The sequence below is a fragment of the Vombatus ursinus genome, unplaced genomic scaffold, assembly GCF_900497805.2.
Source record: "Vombatus ursinus unplaced genomic scaffold, bare-nosed wombat genome assembly UNPS02008961.1, whole genome shotgun sequence".
Lineage (NCBI taxonomy): Eukaryota > Metazoa > Chordata > Mammalia > Diprotodontia > Vombatidae > Vombatus > Vombatus ursinus.
In genome coordinates, this window is record NW_020948739.1 from 10,227,585 (window position 1) to 10,252,195 (window position 24,611).

Here is a 24,611-nt window from a genome sequence, read left to right on the forward strand (position 1 = left end):
TGGGGAGTTCATATCCTGCTCTTACATTTCCTACAGCACCCAGCCCAATTCCTGTAGGCACCTGAATAAATGATTACCGAATGAAAAGAAAATTCATGCTGTCATGTAAAAACACAGTATCAGATTTATCAGTGTTATGCATATAGGAATCAACATCCAGATCTCATGAACTTTTTGGTATAATCTATTAGTTCTTGAGAAGCATGAATGAAAAGATTTTATTAGAAACTTAAAACACATTCCCAGGCATAGCACCAATGCCTACACAGGAAATACACATAACATTATTTATGATTTCATCTTTATTTGAAAAACAATACCATTCAAAATGTAAAAATAGATCCATTTTCAAAGAACCATTTAAATATGGCTTTGAAAATTGCAAGTTTATTTACAAGAAACAGATGGTAGTGCAATAGCAGTCATAGGTATTTATGATAGAATATAATTACTATTTCAACATTTTAGGGAGAAGGGAAAGGGGAACATCTTTTTTATTTAAGCCTCTCCTGCAATGCCTCATAAAAATAAAATCAACAATAATGAGCATAGGTACAGTTTGTTCCTAAAACACAAATATGACCAACCAGTGGCATCCTGACAAGTTACAAGTGGGAAGATTGTTTCCCAGTTTACATATAATCAACCTGCCACGTTAACACAACCCTAACACTTCTGAACCTGCAAAGGGACTCTAAGTATCTCTATTAAATGGTACGTATATGTTAAATGAAGACTGAGACACTCTTAACCTTGGACCACAATGAGGTTTGCAAAATCAAAAATATATTCAATGCCAGTTTTCAGAAAACTTGAATCTGTAATTAAACTTTAAATTAGGAGGGAAAATTGTTAGTACAATAAATACAGATTCCACTCACTCCTTAATCCTGAGAGAGATATGGAATCTCACCAGGGTGCAAACTGACCTAAGACCAAAGTATATTACGAGTGAATGCTTGCTTCACTGTCCACTGATTCTGATATACTCTGAATTTGGGTACTTTTTTCAGCAAACCTTCTGAAGTTTGAAATCAATCCTTTAAAGTGAACTATTACATATATGCCACCAATGCATCCTTGCAAGGAGGAAAACTTCTTACTATTTGCACAAAAGCAGATTTTAAAAACCAATCCACACAGTTCAGTTTAGCAATAAAGGCAAATACATCTAATCCACTAGACAAATGTTGCAAAATCAGCTTCTATTTGAACAATGAAATGCACAAACTCACTGAGCTAAATGCTTCATGTCAGTTTTAATATTGTTTTGATGGCAGCTATTCTAGGCAAAGGCAGCCAAGTCACATAGATAAATGGGAGCAAAAGCAGAAAACTTGTGAGGATTTATCAGTTCTTTGAATTCTTTCAACAGTTTGAGGTTGATTTGAATTGTGAATAATGTTGCTGCGCACTATTTCTTCTACGTTTTGTATTTCAAGCACTAAGGAGTATGCTGCTGCTGTAGCAGATATTTTTGTGCTATCTTCTTTAAACTTGCTCCTCTTCTCCTCTAAGACCAAGTAAAAAATGGAAGACATTTTCATAAACTAGAAAGGTAATACAACAGGCTGGAGTCACTCTAATCAAATTAGGGACAATTCCTTTGTAAAATCCAAGGATGCCTTCTTTCCTATAGAAAAGAAAAAAATTTGTTTGTACACATTTGTATACAACTGTTTATATACATTTAGTTATGGCTTACAATCCTTTTCTGACCTGATTAAAATAAAGGACAGGCAAAGAGGCCATAAAGACTCAAAAGCAATCTTTTTCAGGGACTGCAAAGAATCACTTTTAAAATGATTTTATTTTAAAATGTGGCTGCTAAAAAATTTTCCCCTTAATATTAAATTGTGTAAGCCTACAGAAATGCTATATACCAATTATCACGCTCACCCACAATTTAATTTTGTTGACACATAGTTTATGTGATATCGGTACAAAGTTCAGAAACTAGGCACAGGGTAGGCTCTTCATAAACGCTTGTTAAAGAGAACTAAAGAGACAGTGTGCGGGAAGAAGAGGTCAAATCCTGGATCATGCCATCACCCTTGATCACGCTTCAGACTGTTACCTATTACTCCGCCTCTTTTCCTCACTGGATCCTAAACTAGGACCCCTGCTCCACCTTCACTTCCCTCCCTTCCCAATCTCAACCCTTGAGACAACCAGTTCAACACTAACCTTTCCTGTACTGTCCTGACTCTTTCCTAACACTAACTCTGCATTAACCCCACCATCTACCTTTTCTGCTTTTACTCACATGTTGCTGAACAGAGTCCAATAAAGTCAGGCAGCGTGCTGCATATGTGTCCACTGAAAGTTTATGTCAGCTGACCTGAACCGGGACCTTCCTGCAGCAAGGCCATCCTTTTGTTCCTTCCTAATTATCTATCCCATTCCCTGCAACAGCTATTCCTCCTACTTGATCTCTCCTGCAGCTTTGGAACTGAGGACCTTGCCTCATTACAAAAAATGATGGTCATTCTGAGCTCTTCAGATGTCCCCCACCCCACCCCCCAACCTCCTGCCATTATCTTGCACCTTTTTTTTTTTAAATCTTGCTGTATATGTACATGTTTGTCTCTCCCTGCTGTACTATAAACTCTTTATGGGCAGGGGCTATTTCATTCTTGTTTTTGCATTCACAGTGCCTAGCACACAGGAGGTACTTTAAAGTTTCTTAAAATTGATTGAACAATGCAATGCTGGACTTGGGAAGACATGGGTTCAAATCCTGTCCAGTACTTACTATCTGTGTGACTAGGGGCAAGAGTTAACCTATCTGTGCCTGAGGCAACTCTAAGATTAGCGGTGACTATAGATATTGCCTTGGAAAAACCAAAAATTAATGTTATCAATGTTCTACTGCATTTTTATTTGTTTTGTTAAATATTAAATGATGTAGTAAGACACCTCTGTCTTAACAGATTATCGCCTAAGTTACAAATGGGTTGTGATCAATCTTTCATGGAAGAAATCTGCCCACTCACAAAGTCATAAATCCTTGAGGTATTGAATTGAAGTAAACATATCATACATTAACATTCAGCTCTGGAAAAGGTCTAAAACAAAAGAGAAATGTGGAGATCTCTACCACTTCCAATTCAGATATATGTGCACAGAATAACAACATATGTGTGGCATTAAGTTCCCAGCAGAAAACAAGTATTACACTGAGATAACGTATCTACAAAGAGTCAATCATGGAGTTGGGGCTTTCTCAGAATGTTTTAGAGGAAAGATTCTTCACAGGCTGATCACTGCTACAGCATTATAATCAATTAGACTATATGAGGCATTTGGCTGCTGCTACCTTACCTCCATGTCCTCTTCATTACATCAAGTACACCTCTGTAAAACATGTGTTGATCTTGAAGTCGGGCTCTCACTACTTGATATGGGTACGTTGCTGCCACAGCAAATATTTTCGACATAGCTGCAACTGATATGTATTCTATTGTACTCTAAAATAATAACACAAGATAGTTATGTCTTTTCTATATATTTCTTGAATTGCACAGATTTCCTGCCTTGAGCTTAAAAGGTCTACTTTTAAGGCCTCTTAAATGATGTAGTAAAGCTAAGCTAAAACAAAGCAACAAGTACTCAAAATGTGCTTAACTGTGAACTTTAAAATTTCTTAAATATATCTTTGTCCTCTATTTTAAAAGATTTCCAAATGCTTTCCAATTAGAACATAATTTGTGGCATATTGTAAATGACAAACTGGCAAAAGATAAGGAAAAAAAAATCAATTTTAAGTATTGAAAATTGACACCAGAAGGTTAGTATGACTTAAATTTCTAGCATATTTGATGATTATCTTGACAAAGCCAATTGCAATTCACACATTTTCTATAAAAGTAAATTAGGCTATCTTTTCAAGAATTTCTTACCAACTGTGCATCTGGTAATCTATTGATGTGTGTATTGTACTTCAATTTCATCAATTCATATGCCATGAACTGAAGTGCTCCATGTGATGTTCCAAACAGCCCAGGCACAAATCCCTGGAAGATAACCATCTTTTTTTAAGAAAAGCTATAATATCTAATTTGAAATAGTAAATAATTTTCTACCTCTTCTTAATATTAGTGTTTCATTTAATACGTACTTAAACACTGCAAAACCTTAAAGAATCATCATTCTAGAGCTAGAAAATATGTTAAAGGCCACCTGGTCCTACCCCCTCATTTTACAGATGAGGACTCTGAAGCCCAGGGATGACAAGGAAAGGTCACATTGGCAAGAGCAATGGATGGGATTTGAACCCAGGTTCTCTGATTCAAAAATCAGGGCACATTACACTGTACTGTGTTACCACTTTATGACTTTAGGTGATAAGCCATTCTAAACTTAGCTGGGTGTGTCCTTAGGCGGCAAAAAACCAGGCCCAGATCTGTACTTAAAAGTCTAATATTTCAATGAATCTGCCTTTTCATCGAAGTGGGACAGCACCTTTCCATGGTGCAGAATACAAACTACCCATGCCTTCTGATGCTATATATTCCTGACATCATGTGGATACCTGGGAAGAACGCACATTGTCTATTATCTCTTATTCTCAGTGTGAATAACTGGTCCACTTTTCCTATATATGTTAACGTTTTATGAATTTTTTTTTGCATCGAGCATTTCCAAATATTCTTTTACCATCACACCTCTCACCCACCTTTGAAAAAATAAACAAAGCAAAATTAATTAATACAGTAAATGCCTCTGAAAGCAAATGAAATGTTCAGCACCTCTAGTCCCCCACCCCTCTACTGAGAAGAGATGAAGTTCTTGCCACGAGTCTTCCGGAACCAAAACTTCTTTTTGTCTTTGAATTTAGCTGCCATATAATGTTTCTTTCAGTTACATTACTGTAATCAACGTTCATATTATTCTCACTGTTCTGGTTTGCTCTGCACAAATTCATACAAGTCTTTTCATACTTCTCTCAATGTTTCATATTTGCTTTTTAAGATACAATAACATTTCATCATATTTATGGAAATCACAACTGTTTAAGCCATTCCCCAACTCATATATACCTACTTTCCGTTCTTCCCCTCTAATAAATAGGGTTACCACTAATATTCAGGTATATATACGGCCTTTCTGCCTTTGACCCACTTGGGGTACATTAAGCAGTAGTAAGATTGCTAGGTCAAAGATTATAAACAGCTAATAAAACTTTACTTGAATTTCAAATTCTGATCCAAAAAAGTTAGTCCAATTCACAGCCCTATCAGTCATTCATCTTTGGTATTATCATTTATGCCCTTTCTTGTGTACAATTCTTCATTAATAATATCCTGAAGTCTACTCTCACCTATTATACATTTCTCCATTGCTTTGAGTCAATCTACAATTAAAATTCTTTAGAAATTGTAGTGTAACAGGATGCAGCCATATAATATCACTACAAAAATATCATGTTAGAAGTTGGAGCTTTGTTCCAAGAAAAACCTTTGAGTCATTAAAAAATACTAAAAAATTTCCAAATGCAATTTGGCCCTCCTATTGAATTTTAGGCACAGACCAACCTGTTCTGTTTGTCCAAGAAGTATATATGTATATGTACGTGTGAATATATATGTATATATACACACATATACATACATGTCCATGTGTATGTATGTGGGTATGTTTTTTTTTTTTTGACAGACCAACTCTGTCCATCCAAATACATATGTCTAGAGGTTTTCCTGACTTCAAACCCAGCTCTCACTCAACTAAACCAATAGTATATTGGCTTAAAAAAAAAAAGATTTCTCATGCTTAGGAACATGCTATTGAAAGGAATTAGAGAATCTTAACCTTAGAAAGGACTTTAGAGGCCATTTAGTCCAACTCATACTTAATTTTATTTAAAAATTATTTCCTTGAAACTAAAACTCACTTATTTCACACCAATATTCTTCTAGTACATTAATTAAGCACTACTATTTGTCAGAGAAGAGACACAGTGTTGTGGACAGAAAACTGGACTTAAAGCCAAAAGATCTAGGTTCAAATTCTGACTCTGATGTATACTGGCTATGTTATCCCAGCCAAGTCACTCAATTTCCTCAATGTTCTAGGCAATTTTCTAAGATTAAGAATGTTCCAACTTGTATTGGTAGAGGGAATTTCCTTATGGGAATTCATTAGACCAATGAAGTCACAGGTCTAATCTCTATCCTTATTTTTCCAGTGAAGCTATATGGCTACAAATCATGGAATACTATAATATCTGATGAATCAAAATTGTAGGTCATCTAGAGTGGGTACAAATAGGCTGAAGCATATTAACAACAATTAATTGCACGTAAGAAACAGTGCACAAGATCATCTAATTCCTGACTGGAAAAGAAAGTAGGTCAGTCATTTTGAGAGGGGGATAACACAATGACCACAAGCATGCTGCAGCAGATGGAGTATTTTTTTTGGCCTGGACATTACTGTGTTGGGCCTTGCTGAGGTGGCCTACACCTACCTCTAGGAATCTGTCTCTGACCCATCATAAGATTCCCTCAGTGAACTTGCCCCATTCCCACTTGTGGCTGTTTTCTGTGGCAATGTTGATGAACACATAAATAATGTTAAGAGATCTACAGGAAGGCTACAACATGACAGGCAGATTCTCCTCATGAAGAATATATGGGAGGACATGGATAAGAATCATATAAAATAATAAGGCATGGATGAGTTTTGTTCGAGCTACACTGTTGACGAATACACAATAATGAGATGGAATCATAGGTCTAATATGCACCTTATGTTGTTTTCTGGGGTGAAGAGAACGGGTAGAGTAAAGTTGACAAACTACAGAGATGTTTACATTTTAAAACACAATAAATTTTATTTAAAGATGGAAACACCATTCTTAGCTGGAGCTGTATAAAAGCAGGCAGCAGGCCAAATTTGGGCAGCAAGCTGACAATGCCTGAAGTACAGAAAAGGAAGATAGGAAAGGAATATAAAGAATTAAAGACCCCACTCAATTTCTTTTTTTTTTTGTGCTTTTTGGTGAGGCAATTGGGGCTAAGTGATTTGCCCAGGGTCACACAGCTAGTAAGTGTCATGTGTCTGAGGCTGCATTTGAACTCAGGTCCTCCTGACTCCAAGGCCAGTGCTTCTATCCACTGTGCCATCTAGCTGCCCCCCCCCAATCAATTTCTTGCACAAGGTAAGCAACCAATACCCTCCTAGAGCTGACATATATGGGCCTCAGAGGTCTAGTACAAACTCTTCAATTTATAGATGAGAAAACTGAAGCCCAAAATGTGAAGTATCCTTTCCAAGGTTACACAGTAATAATAATAATGATACCTATAATGCAGCATTTTAATGCTGTATACTTTTTCATCCACAACTATAAAGGAGTCTTTGTAATTATTTCTGAGCTTATCTGTAGACACCTGGGAATAAATTTTGCTTATCTTGTCCACAGCCTTAAAGAGACTAAAGGTCTAACTAAATATAGGTTAGTTAAAATACGAATTGTAATTAACAGAAAACACAGGCCTTAGTGTCTGTACTGAATTTGAAGCTGACATTTGTTGCCATCATGCGCATTACTTATCTGACACTGCTAATTCTCCTTTTAAAAATTTATTTACAATTGTAAACTGTAAAAAATCTAAAAGATCCTTGCTTCTCTTATAACTTGATCTGTAAAGCACGTAAAATATTCTTCTAACCATTGTTAAAATTGTTTAAAAGAATTGTTTAAATTGTTTAAAGCTTAAGCATTAAATGCATGCCAAATGACCCACAAATCAAAATAAGATGCCTACAAGATTGTGAACAAATTTACCCCTCTCCCATCCATGTCACAATGATGCATCATATGGCAGTAACTATAAATCCTAAAGAGATACAATACCCATACTGTGGGTTATTAAAATTTTTTTAATTAAAGTTTTCATTAAAATTATTACTTGCTCATAGGCTCATTTCTTTTTAGAACTCAGTAGTGGAATCTTTCAGAATGAGAACCTAAAAGGTGAATGAAAATTTATGTGGCAATTAACTATGTAAATAACAGATACAATTATCTATCATAATTATTTAAAACAACCAAATAAAAAGTACCTTGTACAATCCACGTACACCTTCAAATTTATATATCTTTACAAGTGCATCCATCATTCCTTTGTACTGCCTCTGTGAAGCACTGACAACATCATACTGTAACATAAGTCGAGTCTTTGTTACCCATAATGGGTTTGTAATACAGAGCGTCATAGCCCCTAAAATAGAGAAGTTTAATTACATATGTACTTCTTGACTAATGAATGTTACAAATACTTAAAAGTATTGTTGGGAGACAAAGATGAACTCTCCTTAGAAACCAGGAGGTAAAGAAGTCATCTAAATCACTGTGCTCTCATCTTATGGTAGACCCAGTGGCCTTAGCCGCAGAAGGAATAGGAGAGAAGCGGCATTTTGGGGAGATGGCAAGATTTTATTGTGGACGGTGGGGCCTGTTGGTTACAGCACTCTTTGGAGTGAGGCTAAAAGGGGATCATAACTCACTCCTTGGGTACATTTTCAAGAGCTTGACTTGGGAGTGGGAATCTGGGTGTCCCAAAGTAGGTAAATAGTGAAGTTGGTTTCTTCACTGCTCTCTGCTTCCCATTGGTTCCTAGGACTTACTCTCCCAATTCCTTTCATCCTCTTGTTCAGATGCTTTGATGGGGGGAGGGGCTCGAGGGAGAGGAGGAGGGAAGAGGGAAAGGGGAGAGGGAGAGAAGGGGGAGAGTTATATTTGCTGGGTTTCTATATTGCCTTTTCTGTTGTGAAGACTGGAACACTTTTCTGAGAGGAATATCTTAAATGATTAGGTTGCTATACTACCCATCAGAAAAGCTATCTAATTAAAAAAAAATACAATAGTAATGCTCACTAGGGGTAAAATAGGCTTTTGTGGTCTAGCATGGGAACTTAATTTCCATATATCACATTGTTTCTATGGAAAATATATAGGAAAAATATGAGAAATATCTTTTGAATTCTAAAGAAGTGACTTATAAATTAACTTTGGAACATAACCCATTTGTAATTTGGGGATCATCTGAATATATGATTTTATAAATTCATACTCAGAGCACTTTGCTCTTTAACTCAGTCATTTCAGCATACTATGAATCATCTCCGCTATAAAAAGAATAAATGACTTATTCCAAGTTGTAATGTATTAGGCATTGTACAGAGCAAAGCAAACATAGGTCGAGAAAGCAAACTATTTATACCAACATAAACCCATGCTCTTCTCCTGTACTTCAATACCTCAGTAAACAAAATCAAGCTCTCAATCATAATTCCACAAAAATGAGATAAACAGAAAGTAACAAATTATCATGAAATTTTAATGATTTTACAAATATGCAAAACAATAACAATAATTTTATCATTTCTTTAATACTGCATAATTTCTGGGTTTTCTACGTAGTTAATTAACATATATTAAACCTATAGTATGTTAAGAACTGAACCAGATGCTAGATGGGAATAAGTCCGCACTTTATATTTTTGCTCTACAAAATACACATGCCAGTCTATTAAACAATGTCCTAAATTAAATAATTCGGAAACGAAAACACTAATTTTTTTCTTTCTGCAGACTATATAATTTGTTTCCTACTACCAATGGATCTACAACTTTGCTTAGATATTGAAAATAAATTATTTCTAATCTAAACAGAGTAAAAACTCATCCCAAGAATTCCATATAATATCCAGTTTCAGCCAATTAATACAGTTGAATGGAAAATAGTCACTATAAAGAAGGTATGCTAAAACAACATGGCAGTTTTTATACATTGATGTGGCAGGATTTTTATGGATTATTCACTTTCTTACCAGCTTCAGCAGCTGAAACAAGGTATTCTGTTGCCTCGAGCCGTTCTGCTCTCCCCTCTGTCTTATACGATTTAATGGCATTGTAGCTAAAAGAATTAAACAAAAAATTTCAAAGATGAGGAAAGACAAATGGCACATTAGTGTTTTGAGGTATTTGAAAATATGCTGCTTAAATCAATTATAATATTTAAAGCTGAACTATAATATAAACAAAAAATACTGGGCTTTAGCAGGAGATTTCTCCAAAGCACGGCACCTAAGAAGCAGCACCATGAAAGCAAAAAGCAGTTCTGAAATATAATTTCATTCTGTATTTAGTAATATCAATACTTCCTTCATGGTGGGGGGATGGACTAGATTTTATTTAAACACATATTTGATCAATGATCTCATGACATAAAAAAAGAGACAAAAACAAGAGTATTTTTAAAAGGAGAAACATTCATTCAACAAACAAATTCAAATGTTTATTGAGCACCTATTACATGCAAGGCACTGTGACAAAGGATGTGAGGGATAAATACAAAGTTTAAATAAGTTCATGTTCTTGATCCTAAGGGATTAACCTAAAACCAGAGATAAATTCCTTAACAATTAAAACTATCAGAAAATGAAATGGGCTGCCTCAAAAGGTTCTAGGTTCCTTCTTAATTCAGATTTTTGGATGGCTTTGTCAGGTATGTTGAAGTGGGTAATCTTTTGTAGTAAGATGGACTGAATAGCTGCAGAGATGGCTTTTAATTCTCAAATTTTGTAATTCTGGGAATGGAAAGGAAAGGAAAGGATGATAAAACAAGAGATACTGCAACAAAGAACCAAAAACCCTGGGAACCAATTGCTTACATAGTAACTCATCACTCCACTGTACTACAAGGTTTACAAAGCACATTCCTCACAACAACCCTGTTAAACATTATCACTCCCATTTTATAGATGAAGAAAGTGACTTGCTCAGTTATATTCTTAAGCTTTTCCTACTCCCAACCCCTTCTGCACTTCTTAAACTGCTTAAACTTAAAGGTTTTCAGTCTGAATGACTTGGATAATTGTGTTGACATTAACAGAAATTAGGTGAACAAGAGGAGCTGCTTAGAGGAGGGGTCAAGGAAAGCCTAAATAGCTACTGTGGAGAATGTGACAAGCAGTCATAAAAAGATTAATAATTAAAAAAAAATTGCAGAGTAGCAGTCAAGGCCCAGATTGGGTTAGAGAGTGTAATTCTGTAATGGAGCTAGTTGCATATTTTAATGACTTTCTCCAATAACTTTGGGTAATTCTGTAGTGAAAGCAGACAAAGCAGATATGAATGACTCCGGTTTTGCAACTGGCTTAATAGGAAACTTAAAGGATTAAGTTAAGGGATTTAAAGTTTCTAATAAAGCCCCATAGTGAGCAGGCTGACATGGCTAATCATGGGTCTACAATGGAAGCAATGAAATCAGATGGAAACTGAGGGACTTTTAATCATTCACCTCTCAGAAACTTCATTTCCTCATGTGTAAAAATGAAGAGGCTGAACTAGATTATCTTGAGGTACATTCTAGCTTTAAAATTCTATGATTCCATAATTACAAGAATAGAGACCAGAGGTCGTGATTAAGACAGAAAATAATTTCAAAAGATATGAAGGAATGAGGGGGCAGCTAGGTGGTGCAGTGGTAGAGCACCAAACCTGAAGTCAGGAGGACCTGAGTTCAAATCCGGTCTCAGACTGAACACTTGACACTTACTAGCTATGTGACCCTGGGCAAGTCACTTAACCCCAATTGCCTAAAACATATATATATATATATGATATGAAGGAATGAGAGTAGTCAAGGACAAGGAATTCAAGAATCTGAGAAGCTGGAAGTGGAGTCATTCTGGAAGTAACCATGGGCAGCTTACTGCTGAGGAAGTTGAGGTACTGTAAGCCCAATGTGTCAGATGTGTAAACAGTGCTAATAGTGGAAAATGATGTCATGAAATTTAAAATGTCAGTACTGAAGTCATTAAGAATTATCTAGAAATCAGTAGTGCCACCAAGAAGGATGTGGAGATAGTAGATATTCATGTTCTAGACTCAAAACGTCAGTCAATAAACATTTATTAAATACTAGCTATGTGTCAGACACTGTGCTAAGTGCTGAGAATACAAAAAGAGGTAAAAGAAATGCCTTCAAGGAGCTCACAATCTAATGGAGGGGGGGAGGAGAAGCAAACAAATATGTACAGATAAGCTATAAAAATATAAAATAAAATTTAAAAATAGGAAATAATTAACAGAGGGCAGGGACCAAAAAAATTAAGAGGAATTGGGAAATGCTTTATGTAGAAGCTGAGATATTAGTTGAGACTTAAAAGGAAGCCATAAGGCAGAGATGAGGAGGGAAAGAATTCTAGGCATAGGGGACAGCAAGAGAAAATGCCTGGAGTCAAGAGATGGAGTGTCAAAATGACTAATATGGAAATGCTTTACATGATTACACAATGTATAAGACATATCAGATTCTTATATCCTTAGGGATGGGAGAAGGGAGGTACAGAGGGATAGAATATGGACCTCAAAACTTAAAAAAAAAAACTCCAACAAATGTTAAAAATTGTTTTTACATGTAATGGGGAAAAATGAAATATTATTTAAATAAAAAGAGATGAGGTACCTTTTTGTTCAACAGCAAGGAGGCCAATGTCACTGGATTGAAGAATATATGGCAGGGAGTGAGGTGTAAGACTGGAAAGATATGTGTAAGGGCAGGAGGGAGTCTGGTTCTGAAGGGCTTTTAATACCAAACAGGATTTTGTATTTGATGCTGGAGGTGAAAGGGAGCCAGTGGGGTTTACTGAATAGGAGTTGACATAGCTGGGCATTCACTTTAGAAAAATCACTTTGGTGGCTGAATGAGGGATGGATTGGAGTGGGAAGAGAGTTGAGGCAGGCAGACCCGCTAGCATGGTATTGCAATAGTCCAGGCATCAGGTGATGAAGGCCTGTACCAGAGTGATGGTGGTATCTGAGGACAAAAGGGGGCATATTTAAGAGATGTTGCAAAGTTGAAATCAACAGGCCTTGGCAACAGACTGGCTATAAAGGGTGAGAGAGAGTAACAAGTTGAGGATGACAGCTAGGTTGTGAATCTGAGGAGCTGGGAGGCTGGTGTAATACTCTACAGTAATAGCAAAGGGAAGCAGGGGGCAGGCAGGGAGGAGGAGTGTAGCTAGTGATGGTGGTGACATAATGGTCTAGAACAGGAGTTCTTAACTGGGAGGGTCTATGAATTTGTTTTTAATAACTATTTCACTATAATTGGTTTCCTTTGTAGTCCTATGTGTTTTATTCCATAGAAGTCTATGACACAAAAAGGTTACGAACCTCTAGTTTAGAAAGAGTCCTGTGATTGGAGTCAGAAAAACCTAAATTCAAATCCAACCCAGACACTTACTTGCTTTGTGATCTGGGCAAATCACTTTGTTTTGTCACAGTTTCCACAACCAGAAAATGTGGATAATAGCACTTACATCCCAGGGTTGTTGTGAGGATCAAAGGAGATCATATTTGCAAAAGGACTTAGTATAGTGCCTGGAACATAGCAGGTTCTATATAAATGCTTGTTCCCTTCCCTGATGAAAATAAAGAGACCTTCTATTTGGTAATCTTTGTGAAAAATTAATTCTATTATTGAAATGTCTTTTCTCATAACAAGACACCTTAGAGGTCATCTAGTCCAACCATTTCATTTTATAGATGAGGAATCTGAGGCCCAGGGAGGGAAAGTGATTCATCCAAAGATAGATGAAACAGATCAGAGACTAGGACCAAGTTTCCCAACTCAAGTCTAGTGCACTGTTACAAGAAAGAAAAAATAACAAATCTGAGAAATACCTTTTTTTTTAAATTTTAACGATACTAATCCGAAAGCCATTTGGCTAACAATGTCAACTATCTGAAACACAGTCAAGAAAGTAAGCAAAAAAGAGGGCAGAAATTATATGAACTTTACTCAATGGAGAGTCCCTCAGGAATTCACTTATAATTTACACATATTTTATTTATAACTCTAAGAAGCCTGGTCATCAATTAGAAAGGGAGAGAGAGGCGACATTAAGAAGCAATAGATGACAGTAAGAGAACAGACCAAAAAATTTACAGACAGAAACAAACCAAAAACAGGAGGGGAAAGCATAGCAATCTGGGATGATGAACAAGTGGACAGAGTCCCACTCCACTCACCTCAACATGAGGACACCATTGTATTACAGCCCAACAGCCAGTGACTCTGAGTCATTGGGAAAAGTAATTTAACTAAACATGGTAACCTTAAGAAGTCCAGGAAGAATGCAAAGGAGGAAGGTGTAGAGGTAACATAGAACTCTTACTCTATCCAGTCTGTGCTGCAGAAAACTAATAAGATTTTGTTGGGAGACTTAAAAGATTTTGTTGAGAGACTTAAAAAGGGGAAGGAATATCCATCATTTTCCCCTCAGATGAAGGTCTCTGTACCACTGACAATGACCAAGGCAATACTACTGCTTTGTAATTGAGGGCAAAATACCAAATAGGAAAAGATTACCATCACCTAACAAACACTCCACAGAGGTTTTTAAAAAGATAACAAATAGGAAAATAAATCTAATTTAAAAGAATTTCTTGACTAATAAGAGAAATATGGAACTGCAGACAACAGACAAAAATGGAAAATATCTGTAAAGATGTTATTACAAACTTGTTTCACCATCAAAATTAGTGGAGCCACCCACTTAAGCACTTTAACATCTTATGCTGATGTACTACATGAGGAAATGGAAATGGCACTGAAGAGAACAGTTGGATCAGACCAAGTATACATAAACAAGGTCTGACTAGCAAGTGACACTATTTTTAGGATGTTGAGGAATTCTCAAGAACTGTACCCTCAAGGGAACAGTACAAAAGGTATGGACCCTATTACATAATTACTATTAAGCCATATGCCTGTTTTTCTCTCTCTACAAAATCATTTTTTGTTTTATTGATGTCTTTAGTTATTACATTACATTTTTTCCAAACACATAACTTCCCCCTTCCCTCTCTAGCAAGCCTTGTCCTTACAAGAAAGATTTCAAAAGAAAAAGAAAAAGCAGTTCAACAAAAACAACTATCTTGTCAATTGAGTCTGACAGGTATTCCACATCCATAGTCCCTCACTTCTCCAATGAGAAAAGTATTATTTTCTCAACTCCTCTCCCTTGCCAAATGGAATCATAATCACATAGCATTCCATTTTGTTTTGTTTTGTTTTGTTTTTCCATTTAAATTGCTGTAGTCATGTATACTAATTCCTGGTATAAGCTTACTTCATTCTGCATCAATCCATATAAAATTGTCCCATGTTTTTCTGAATTCCTCACTTTGTTCCTAGAGAATGTAAGCTCCTTAAAGGCAGACACTGTATCATTTTTGTCTTTGTTGCTCTAGCATCTGACCCCTAGTATGTATTTAAAATTCTTGATGGATTCATTAATGTGCAATGATATTCTACTGCTTTTCTGTATTACAATTTATTTAGCCATTACCTAATTGTTTAGCACCCACTTTGTTTCCAGTCATTTGCTGTTACGAATATTTTGGTGCATACAGGTTCTTTCTCTGTCTTTGACCTCCCTAAGATATATGTCCAACATTGAAATATTTGAGTCAAAGAATAACAGACCAATTTACAGTTCCACCAACTGCCTGGATACATATAATTCCATCATTTTTACTATTTGCTACATTTAATATTTCCATCTTTTGTCATCTTTGTCAATTTGCAGGGTGAAAGACAAAATACCTCAGAATTGCTTTAACTTACATGTTTATTAATGTCTATCAAAGTTTTATAAGAGTACATTTGTGATGAAGTTACGAGAAGGAAAAAGCCGCCTTCTGCAAAAAAATGTTTTACAGCAGATCCCATGTTCACAATCACATAAGAGACTGAAAGATAAAGAAAACAAGTTCTCACTTGTTTGCTGATTATAAAAAAAGCATTTGCTTTAAAGGCCCTACTCCAAAAGTGCTTCCCATGCAGATGCTGAAACCATATAAGATACCCTGAAAAAATATAACACAAATTTTACTTTGTTCAAATATTGTCGCATAAACCAAGAAGCCGCATGGTTTGCCAAAGGTGTTTACTACTGTCATAGAGTGTGCATAGGGAAGGATTTCTGAGGTGTTCTAAAAGCTCCTGTTTGCAACTGTCATTTTTGCTGGTTGTATCAAGCCCCAAAACAACACAGAACCTTCTAAATAAGATGTATAAGAACTCCATAGTTCTGCCTAACTATCCACCCTGGGGGAAAACAAACACATAACAGATGAAGACTGCCTGTTGTCTAGATTATAACATAGAACTGAATGATAACCATATTCATTCATCAGTAAACATACTTTGGACAAATCCTACAGATGGACAAATAATGTACTTTTCAGAAATTATTTTATTTACTTAGCATCATTCTTTTAATAAGTGTAAGCTTCTCCTTAAACCAAAGGCTGTATTTTAAAATACCAAAATGCTACTGATGACGCTGTATGGCTGTGAGTCATAAAATACAATGCTTTTCACACAGCTGGTGTTCAATAAATGCTTGTTGACTAATTGGTTGAATACTGCAGTCCTTAAAGAATTGAACTTGAGGATCACCCAAAGAGCAATGGAGAACATATATGGTGGTTATGAGAAGATTGGAACACATTACAAATAAGGAATGGGCAAAGCAGTATAAAATGTGTCACAGAAATACGTAACTGGGTAAAAAGATGGACTAGTCCAATAGTGAGAATGAGGGACAACTGATATGCTTCATTAGTATTCATACAATGTCAAAAGACCTAGAAGAAAGTGTCTAGCAGAGTAGGTCCCCTCCCTCCAAGGCAGATTTACAGGAATCAGAGAAGAATCACATAGCATGCATGGATGGTTTGAAATCGACATCAACTCAGGCTCTCTTCCCATAACATATGGTTAGGTGACAAAGTTGTGCTATTGTGTTCCTATGTGTTTATGGTAGAGAATGTTGAAAAGGTATTTATATATATGGTAAAGAACAGTAGATTTGGAGAACTGGGTTTAATAGAATTCTGCTCCATTATAACCCCAATCAAGTTGCTTAAGTTCTCTGGTCTCAGTTACATCTATCAAATGAACCAACTAGATTAGATAGATGATTTCTAAGGTCCCTTCTGACTCATGAACAGCATGAGAATATGACAATGTTACAGTCATACGTGTTTTGTTCTCTCTGTGTCCAAAAGAATTACAGCTATTTCCACATGGTAGAGACAGAACAGGTTTTGAAGTAGACCAAAAAGAACTAAGGAGAAGTGAAGTTGGTCAAATGTTAGAAAGCAAGGAAGATGCTGTGGTCCTCTTGAGGCATCATCATTTCTGTCTTCTCAGCCACCCAAGCTCTCTATCTTTCACCCACAGTTCTCATATAGTATTGTTGTATGTTTTTTAAGGTTATGCGAGAGCCAATATTCACCTCTGACCTCTCCACCCTTCCAGGTTCACAATATGGAATTTTGTATTCGTGGAGAACTTCACAACCAACACTTCCTCCCCAATAAATGACTGATAATCATGGACACTACATGTGACTATAATCCACAGACAATAAAAACATTTTCATTTTAAATGTGAGATTCAAGTTCCATACCTTCCCAGAAATGGTTAACCAAAACCGTTACATAATGGCAAAATCAAGGTAAGTCATATTCACTTCTTTGCCCTGTACATAAATACCCAGTGTCAGAAGTAAATATGAACCATGAAAGAGCAACATGTGGACATTACAAGAAAAGATTACTTCTACTGGGGACTGGACAAGTAGTTTTTTATAAGGGAAAATTGAGTAGTAAACCTACATTAAAAGAGCTTTCTCTTAAATGGAAAGTTCTCTTCTACTATAGATATATAGAGATCACGAAGGCTGTTACATAGCACCTTTCCAAGTCCTTTACACAAATCTCAACAAGTTGGTGAGGCTGATAAAAGGAAGCGTAAATATTAATTTAAAAAATCCATGCGCTCTCATAGGATATCATAAAATCTTTATTGATATACTTACAAGAAAAAGTAGAGTCCCCAAGATAAACCTGCACCCCACACATTTGGAGTTACTCCTTGATAAAGACCTCGTAGTCCATCAACTTTCCAAATAGTGGTCAAACAATGTACTATTCCTTTATATTTCGGTCTCAGTTCCAGTCCGTCACTCACTACACAATAAAGCATATAAAAATTAGTTAAAATTGAATTCTACCTATTCTATCTCGAATGAAATATTGATAAAGCCCTTAGTACAGTGCCTGGTAAATAGTATGTACTTTAAAAATATTTATTCTTTTCTTTTTCCACATTCCCCCTACAATCAAGGACCTGGGAAGGACATCAAAGGTCATCTAAACCAACCCCTTCATTTTACAAATAAGAAAACTGAGGCCTCAGGGTTAAGATTCTCATTGATGGTAAAAAAAAAGGATACATAAATGCTAACACTGTATAAATCTTTTTGTATGTGAGAACAAAATTCTGAAGATAAAATCCTTTATGTAAGAAAAAATTTCATTTTAAATTTCAGGTCCACACAGTACTTTTTCTTGAAGCTCTCAAAATGCTATAGAAATAACTTGTTCATGATCACAGTTATATTTTTCTTTAATTGATGGCTAGACCATGTTGTACAACCTACTCAATAAATTCCAGTGGCTCCCTACTGCCTTTAGAGAAAACAAAACAAAACAAAACAAAACAAAACTTCTGTTTAGCTTTTAAAGCCTTTGCAACCTGATCCCAAACTACTTTTCTGGCCTGGAAAAAATATTTTTGCATTGTTTTTATTTGTATTCTGAAGGTTTAACACAGTATCTGACACAGTTGATACTTAATAAATGCTTGCTGATGTACTAGATGTTGGATTTGAACCCAAGATTCCAAGGCAATTCTCTCCATACTACATTATGTTGAAGTAATGGATAGATGTTTCAAATGGGCAAATTTGGACTTCACATAAGGAAAATTTCTTTTTTTAATATATATTTTATTTTCTCCCTCACAATTTTTAATTTTTTTTTTTTAAAGTTTTGAGTTCCAAATTTATCCTTCCCTCTCAACCCCCTCCTTGAGATGGTAAGCAATCAGATATGGGTTATACACATGTAATCATGTAAAATATTATAAGGAAAATTTCTTAACAAAGTTATTCCAAAGTGTAATGTGCTGCCTAAGGAGGAGGTAGAATCTCCCTCAGTGAAGGATGTTTATGAGCAAAAGTTGTGATCACTTGGGCATGTTGTAAAAAGCATTTTTTTCAGGTATGGGTTGGACTGAAATCCATTTCAACTCTAAAATTATGTGAAAATCATCTTCAAATAAAAAACAAAAGAAGTCAATTTTCTTAATGAATGACAAAATGCTGAATACTGAATGTATATATAAAGGGAAAATCAGATTTCTTTTATTAAATCTGACAGACATTTTAAATTGTAAAAAGTGACAACTGTGTTTTAGCTAGTTACAAAAAAACCCAAAAGTTTTTTTTTTAACCTACAAACTCAAAATTTCTGACAGTTTTGCAAGTCTAAATTCTGTTTTAATAAATAAAGCAGGTCTTCCCCCCCTTCCCATCACACCCCCACTGGAGATTAGAGAGGAATCATTAATAGCTGAAAGGGAAAGTAAATCCGTTTTATAACTAATCTGCCCAATAGTGCTGTTTAGCTACTCCTTTAAAAGAATTATTCAATTTTTCTCTTACTCTTTTTGATGCTCTCCTTGGGTTTTAGGTTTCTCTTCCTCTTGCATGTCTTTTGATTCAGTAAATGACCTCCCTATTTTTCTCTCCTTCGTTTCTTTCAACATGAAGCTCATATCATTGTAATACTCCCCAGGTGGAGCTAAGAAGCACCTGGCTTGTCAAAGACCAACTGATTATGGCTCTAGTCCAAAGATCTCTGCATTTACTTTTTAAAAAAGTTATGTGTCAAAATTCTCATAATTATAGGTAATTTCCACCCTCTTTTCAGACAATTTTATTCCCTACTGTAAGATTTTACTCTATACTATACTCAGTCAGAGTCATGTCCATGCAGTACTATTTTATGTTGTTTGGTCATTTCAGTTGTGTCTGACTCCTTGCAACCCCATTTGGGGTTTTCTTGGCAAGGATACTGGAATGGTCTGTCATTTCCCTCTTCAGCTCACTTTATAGATGAGGAACTGAGGCAAACAATCCTGTGCCCAGGATCACACAGCTAGTAAAGTGTCTGAGGCCAAATTTGAACTCAGGCCTTTCTGACTCCAGACCCAGAACTCAATCCACTGTACCACCTAGTTGCTCTAAACCACTTTACATATAATAATAATTATAATAATAACTATCATTTATATAGTATTTACTATATACTAGCTGCCCTAGTACTATTATATACAGAACTTAAAAAGAAAAATAAAACATTTCATCCAAGATGTATATCACTAGAGCATAAAAATTCATTACTAGAAATATAGTACACAAAGTGAAAACTATTAAATGAAGATGTCTCATTCTGCATGACCTGCCTCCCCTCCTCCAAGCTCCCTGCTAGTTTTTTACACTTGTCTTAAAATTTTTAACTTCTGAGAAGTTAGCTAATAATTAGTCAACAAAAATTGAGCACCTGGTGAATGAATCACAAAAATTCAATTTAAAGCATGTTCATTAAATACCTACTATGTACAAAGGACTAGATACAAAGATAAAAATGAAAAACTGATCTGGCCCTTGAGTCATCTGCATGACAATAGGGGATACAACTGGTACACAGATAAAGAAACAGAAGATAATTTGAGAAGGAAAAGGGTACTAATAATTAATTAGACTATCAAGGGTTCTTAACCCTTTTTGTGTCATGCATCCCTTCTCATAATGCTTTTAAATGCATAGTATTATGAAGGAAAGCAATTATATTGAAAGTTACCAAAATGCATTTTTAAAAAATTCATGGATCCCAGTTTAAAAACTGTTGCTCTAGAATATCTTGCTTGGTGAACATATCAGCTCCCAAGATTTCCATTATCAACTCTATGCTGCTAATTCCAAGATCTAAATCTGCAGTCCTTACTGCTCTTCATCAATGGTTACCACCATAGTGTAAACTTTACCACATACCTGGGAAAAAACATACATACACACATGTATGTATACACACAGTGATAAATGGTAATAAATTGGTGTCCTTGCCTCAAATCTCTAAATATAAAATGCTCCATTCGGCATTTAAAATCTCTTTACCATCTGGCCCAGTCTTCTGAGACTATAAAATTCAGCAACACCTGCCTTCCTGCTGTACCTCACACACTACACTCCATTTCCTGTCTCTTGATTTTGTGCATTTTCACTGGCTATTAACCATGCCTGGAGTATTCTTCCTCTTCATAGTCAGCTATTGACCTCACAACTCAGCTCAAGTCCCACATTCTGCAGAAGGCCTTTTCTGGTCCTCCCAAGGCCTCCTCCAATGCCTTCCCTCTGAGATAACCCATCTGCTCTCTCTATTTTCTTTTATGTTCACAGTTTTTGGTATGCTGTCTCCCTCATTAGAATGTGAACTTCTTGAGGATAGGCATCATGTTTTTTGTCACAGTGTGAATCCCCGGCACTTGGTAAAAGTAACTAGCACAGAGTATAAGCTTAATAAATGCTTGCTCACTGTTGACTAACTCTGCTTTTAATCTGGTCATCACTCCTATTTCTTCTTCCCCCTTCTCCTCCCTCTCTCATAATGAAGGAGTCAGCCAATAGGATGCCAGGCTCTGTTAGGTGTGTTTTAGATTTATTTTGATAGGAACAAGGCTTTCATGCTACTTCTAGGTCATCCTCACACCACATTCCTAGCCCTTTATGTACTACCTTCCCCTATTAGAAAGGAAATTCTTTGAAAGCAAGAAATGAGTCTCACTTGCTTATATTCGTATCTCCAACTTTTAGTATAGTGTCTGGCACATAGTGCTATTAAATACTTAATATTCTCTCTTCCTTTTCAGGCTGTCATTCAGTCTCCCTTTGAACATTTCCAGGAACAATCACTACTTCAGAAGACAGCTCACTGTATTTTTGAACTAAGCTAAGTCTTAGAAAAATCCTTCTAATATTGAGCTGAAATACTATTCTGTAACTTCCACAAGGAATGTTACAGGCTGTACTACAGAGCTAGGAAGAGTAAGTTTAGTACTCCTCGTCTAAATGATAGTTTGATTGGTTTGACTGCTTGAATGAGGAATAACTGATACTTAAAAGCATACTAACGTATGCAAAGCGGTTTACATAGTTTCATTTGCTCCTCAGGGCAAATGTATGAAGTAGGTACTACAGGTATTATTATCTCCATTTCACAGACGACAAAACTGAAGCTCAGGAAGTCAGTAAACATCAGGGATGAGACTTGAACCCAGGCCTACCTTACTTCACACTACCTCATAATAATTGATTGTCTAGTGCTTTAAAGTTTGAGTTTTCCTCACAACAACCATTAGAGGTAGGTGTGCAACTATATATCTGTTTTACAGAGGAGGCTCTGAGATAGGACTTGCCTATTGTCACATAGATAGTAAGCTCCTGAAAAAAGACTTGTAACAGCCCAGAATGTTATTTGTACTATGCTTTCTACCATCATGGGTAGGATCATAGCTTTAGATCTTAGATTTCAGTTAAACTGGCATATTTCACATCTGAGAACAGGCAGGCGGAGTAACTTGTGCCCACCCCCCCCCCACACACAGCAGCAGAGGCAGGATTGAACCCAAGCCCTCTGACTCAAAATCTGGCACTCTCTCCCACTGTACTATATTGAATACTACTGTATATCATATAGAATCCTTCAATTAGCTCCCAAGGAAATGAATGGAATTCTCTAAATAATCTGATAGACCACTTTCCAGATTTAATACTTGAAATAAAACCTGATCTGTATGCAATTAAAATTTTAGACAATAATAAATTAACAACTTTAAAGCTGAGTTGTCCAAGTAGACTTTCCCGAACGTGAAAGAAAATTTGCTGTGCTTTCTTAATTTTGTTTCCACAAAATATTTTGTTTGATCCTGAGGCGGATAGTGCAGGTACTACTACCTTTATTTGACAGATGAGGAAACCCAAAGAGGTTAAATGCTCATCCAGTGAGTAAACATCCAATCAAGCACTCATTAAATGTCTTAGGTGCCAGGCAGGGTGTTAAACCGGGGTTATTTGTTTGTTGTCTCCCCCAATAGATTCTGAGCTCCTTGAGGGCTGGGCTAATTTTTTGCCCCATCACTTAGTGGCCACTTAAGTTCTTACAAATTGGTAGATTGAGATCTACAGGGACTCAACCTACTGGCGAGACAGCTAGCAAACAACTTCTGTAGATGCAAGTTAAGTACAAGAACAATTGGAGATCAGCACTAATATTAAGTAGACCAGGAAAGGCTGATTCCATCAGGGAATGAGATTTGAACTCGAATATACCTGGGGGTCATATTAGCATTTTATGTTTAAGATGTTCTGAGCTATAACGGTCTGTGTGTGGAGGGGGTGGGAACCTGCGGCCTCGAGGCCACGTGTGGCCCTCTAGGTTCTCAAGTGCTGCCCTCTGATTGAATCCAAACTTCACAGAACAAATTCCTTTTCAAAGGGCCTCACTTGAGAAACTACAGGGCCACGTGTGGCCTCAGGTTCCCCACCGCCAACACATACCATTATAGCTCAGAACATCTTAAACACAAAATGCGAATATGACTCAAACTTTCCAAAAATCTACTGTAGCTTCTGACGACGTATTTCTATATCAGAGGGAGTTAGACAGTGAGTTCCTTGAGAGTGGGTTTCTTTGTATCCTCAGCTCTGCCCACAGTGGGCGCTTAATAAATGCTCGCGGACAGAGACAACCTGAACCCGCGTTCAACGCCTTGGCCGCAGGTCGCAGAATTCCCTAAATCTCTCCGTACCTCAATTACTCAGTTAACTATAATTTGGGTATTTCAAGAAGAGATGCTCTGGAGGCAAAGGTGCAGACCACAAGAGGAGGAAAACCATGTACTGCCAAACCTCCCGCCGACACGCCGCGTGTGCGCCTCCCCGCCCCCAGCCCCCGAGGCTGCTGTCGTTGGGTGCCCTGTCATGTGCTTGTCTCCCCGTAACCGTCCTCGTGGCAGCGCCTCCAGAGCCCCCGCGCGTGGAGCAGGTGGAGGGCTACCGCACTTAGCGACGGCCCGAAAGCTGCCCCGCGTCGGCACCCCAAGGGCCGGGTCCCACGGCGGGGAGGCCCCCAGGGCAGGCTCCCCGGCCCCCCGCCCGCTCTGGGCCTCAGCTCCCGCCCCAGCAGGGACGAGCGACCGCGCGCAGCCGCCTCCGCCGCCCCCGCGGGGTGGGCGGCCTCTTACCGGCGAAGCGGATCTTCACCAGGTCGAGAGGATGCAGCGCCAGGTTGGAGAGGACGCCGCCGCTCACGCCGGCCACCAGGTTCTCGTACCGCACATGACGGAACACTGTATACAACGGCGAGGACCCCGCCGTCGACTGGCCCTGGGCCGGCATGATGTCGGGAGCCGCGGACACCACGGCGCCCAGGGCCGCAGAACTGGGACGAGACGCCGTCGCCGCCACTGTAGCGGCTGTCGCCGCTTGGATCGGCGGAACAGCGCGGGCCACGAGTTCGGGTCGGCGCGACCTGCACGCCGGCAGGGAGACAGCTCAGGAAGCCGAGGGCGGGGGGCGTGGTGGGGGCGAGGCGAGGGAGGCGCGGCGGAAGC

The 24,611-nt window shown here is 37.4% G+C and overlaps 1 protein-coding gene across 1 annotated transcript; it reads right to left on the reverse strand.

Annotated features, from left to right (window-relative positions):
- Positions 1 to 348: 348 nt before the first annotated feature.
- SLC25A32 (solute carrier family 25 member 32) lies at positions 349 to 24,454 on the reverse strand. Its single transcript, XM_027849964.1, has 7 exons — positions 24,243 to 24,454; positions 17,914 to 18,064; positions 9,841 to 9,926; positions 8,071 to 8,228; positions 3,903 to 4,016; positions 3,325 to 3,470; positions 349 to 1,633 (listed from the first exon to the last, which is right to left on the reverse strand). Exons 1-7 carry the CDS (start codon positions 24,394 to 24,396, stop codon positions 1,492 to 1,494), a joined length of 951 nt encoding a protein of 316 aa, XP_027705765.1. The 5' UTR covers positions 24,397 to 24,454; the 3' UTR covers positions 349 to 1,491.
- Positions 24,455 to 24,611: the final 157 nt, after the last annotated feature.

Coding starts and splice junctions, on each gene's coding strand:
- SLC25A32 (XM_027849964.1), bottom strand. CDS start 24,396: ATGCCGGCCCAGGGCCAGTCGACGGCGGGGTCCTCGCCGTTGTATACA. Junction 9,927..17,913: donor TGGGGACTCTACTTTTTCTT/GTAAGTATATCA, acceptor TAATTCTTTTAG/CTACAATGCCATTAAATCGT. Junction 1,634..3,324: donor GTAATGAAGAGGACATGGAG/GTAAGGTAGCAG, acceptor TCTTTTCTATAG/GAAAGAAGGCATCCTTGGAT.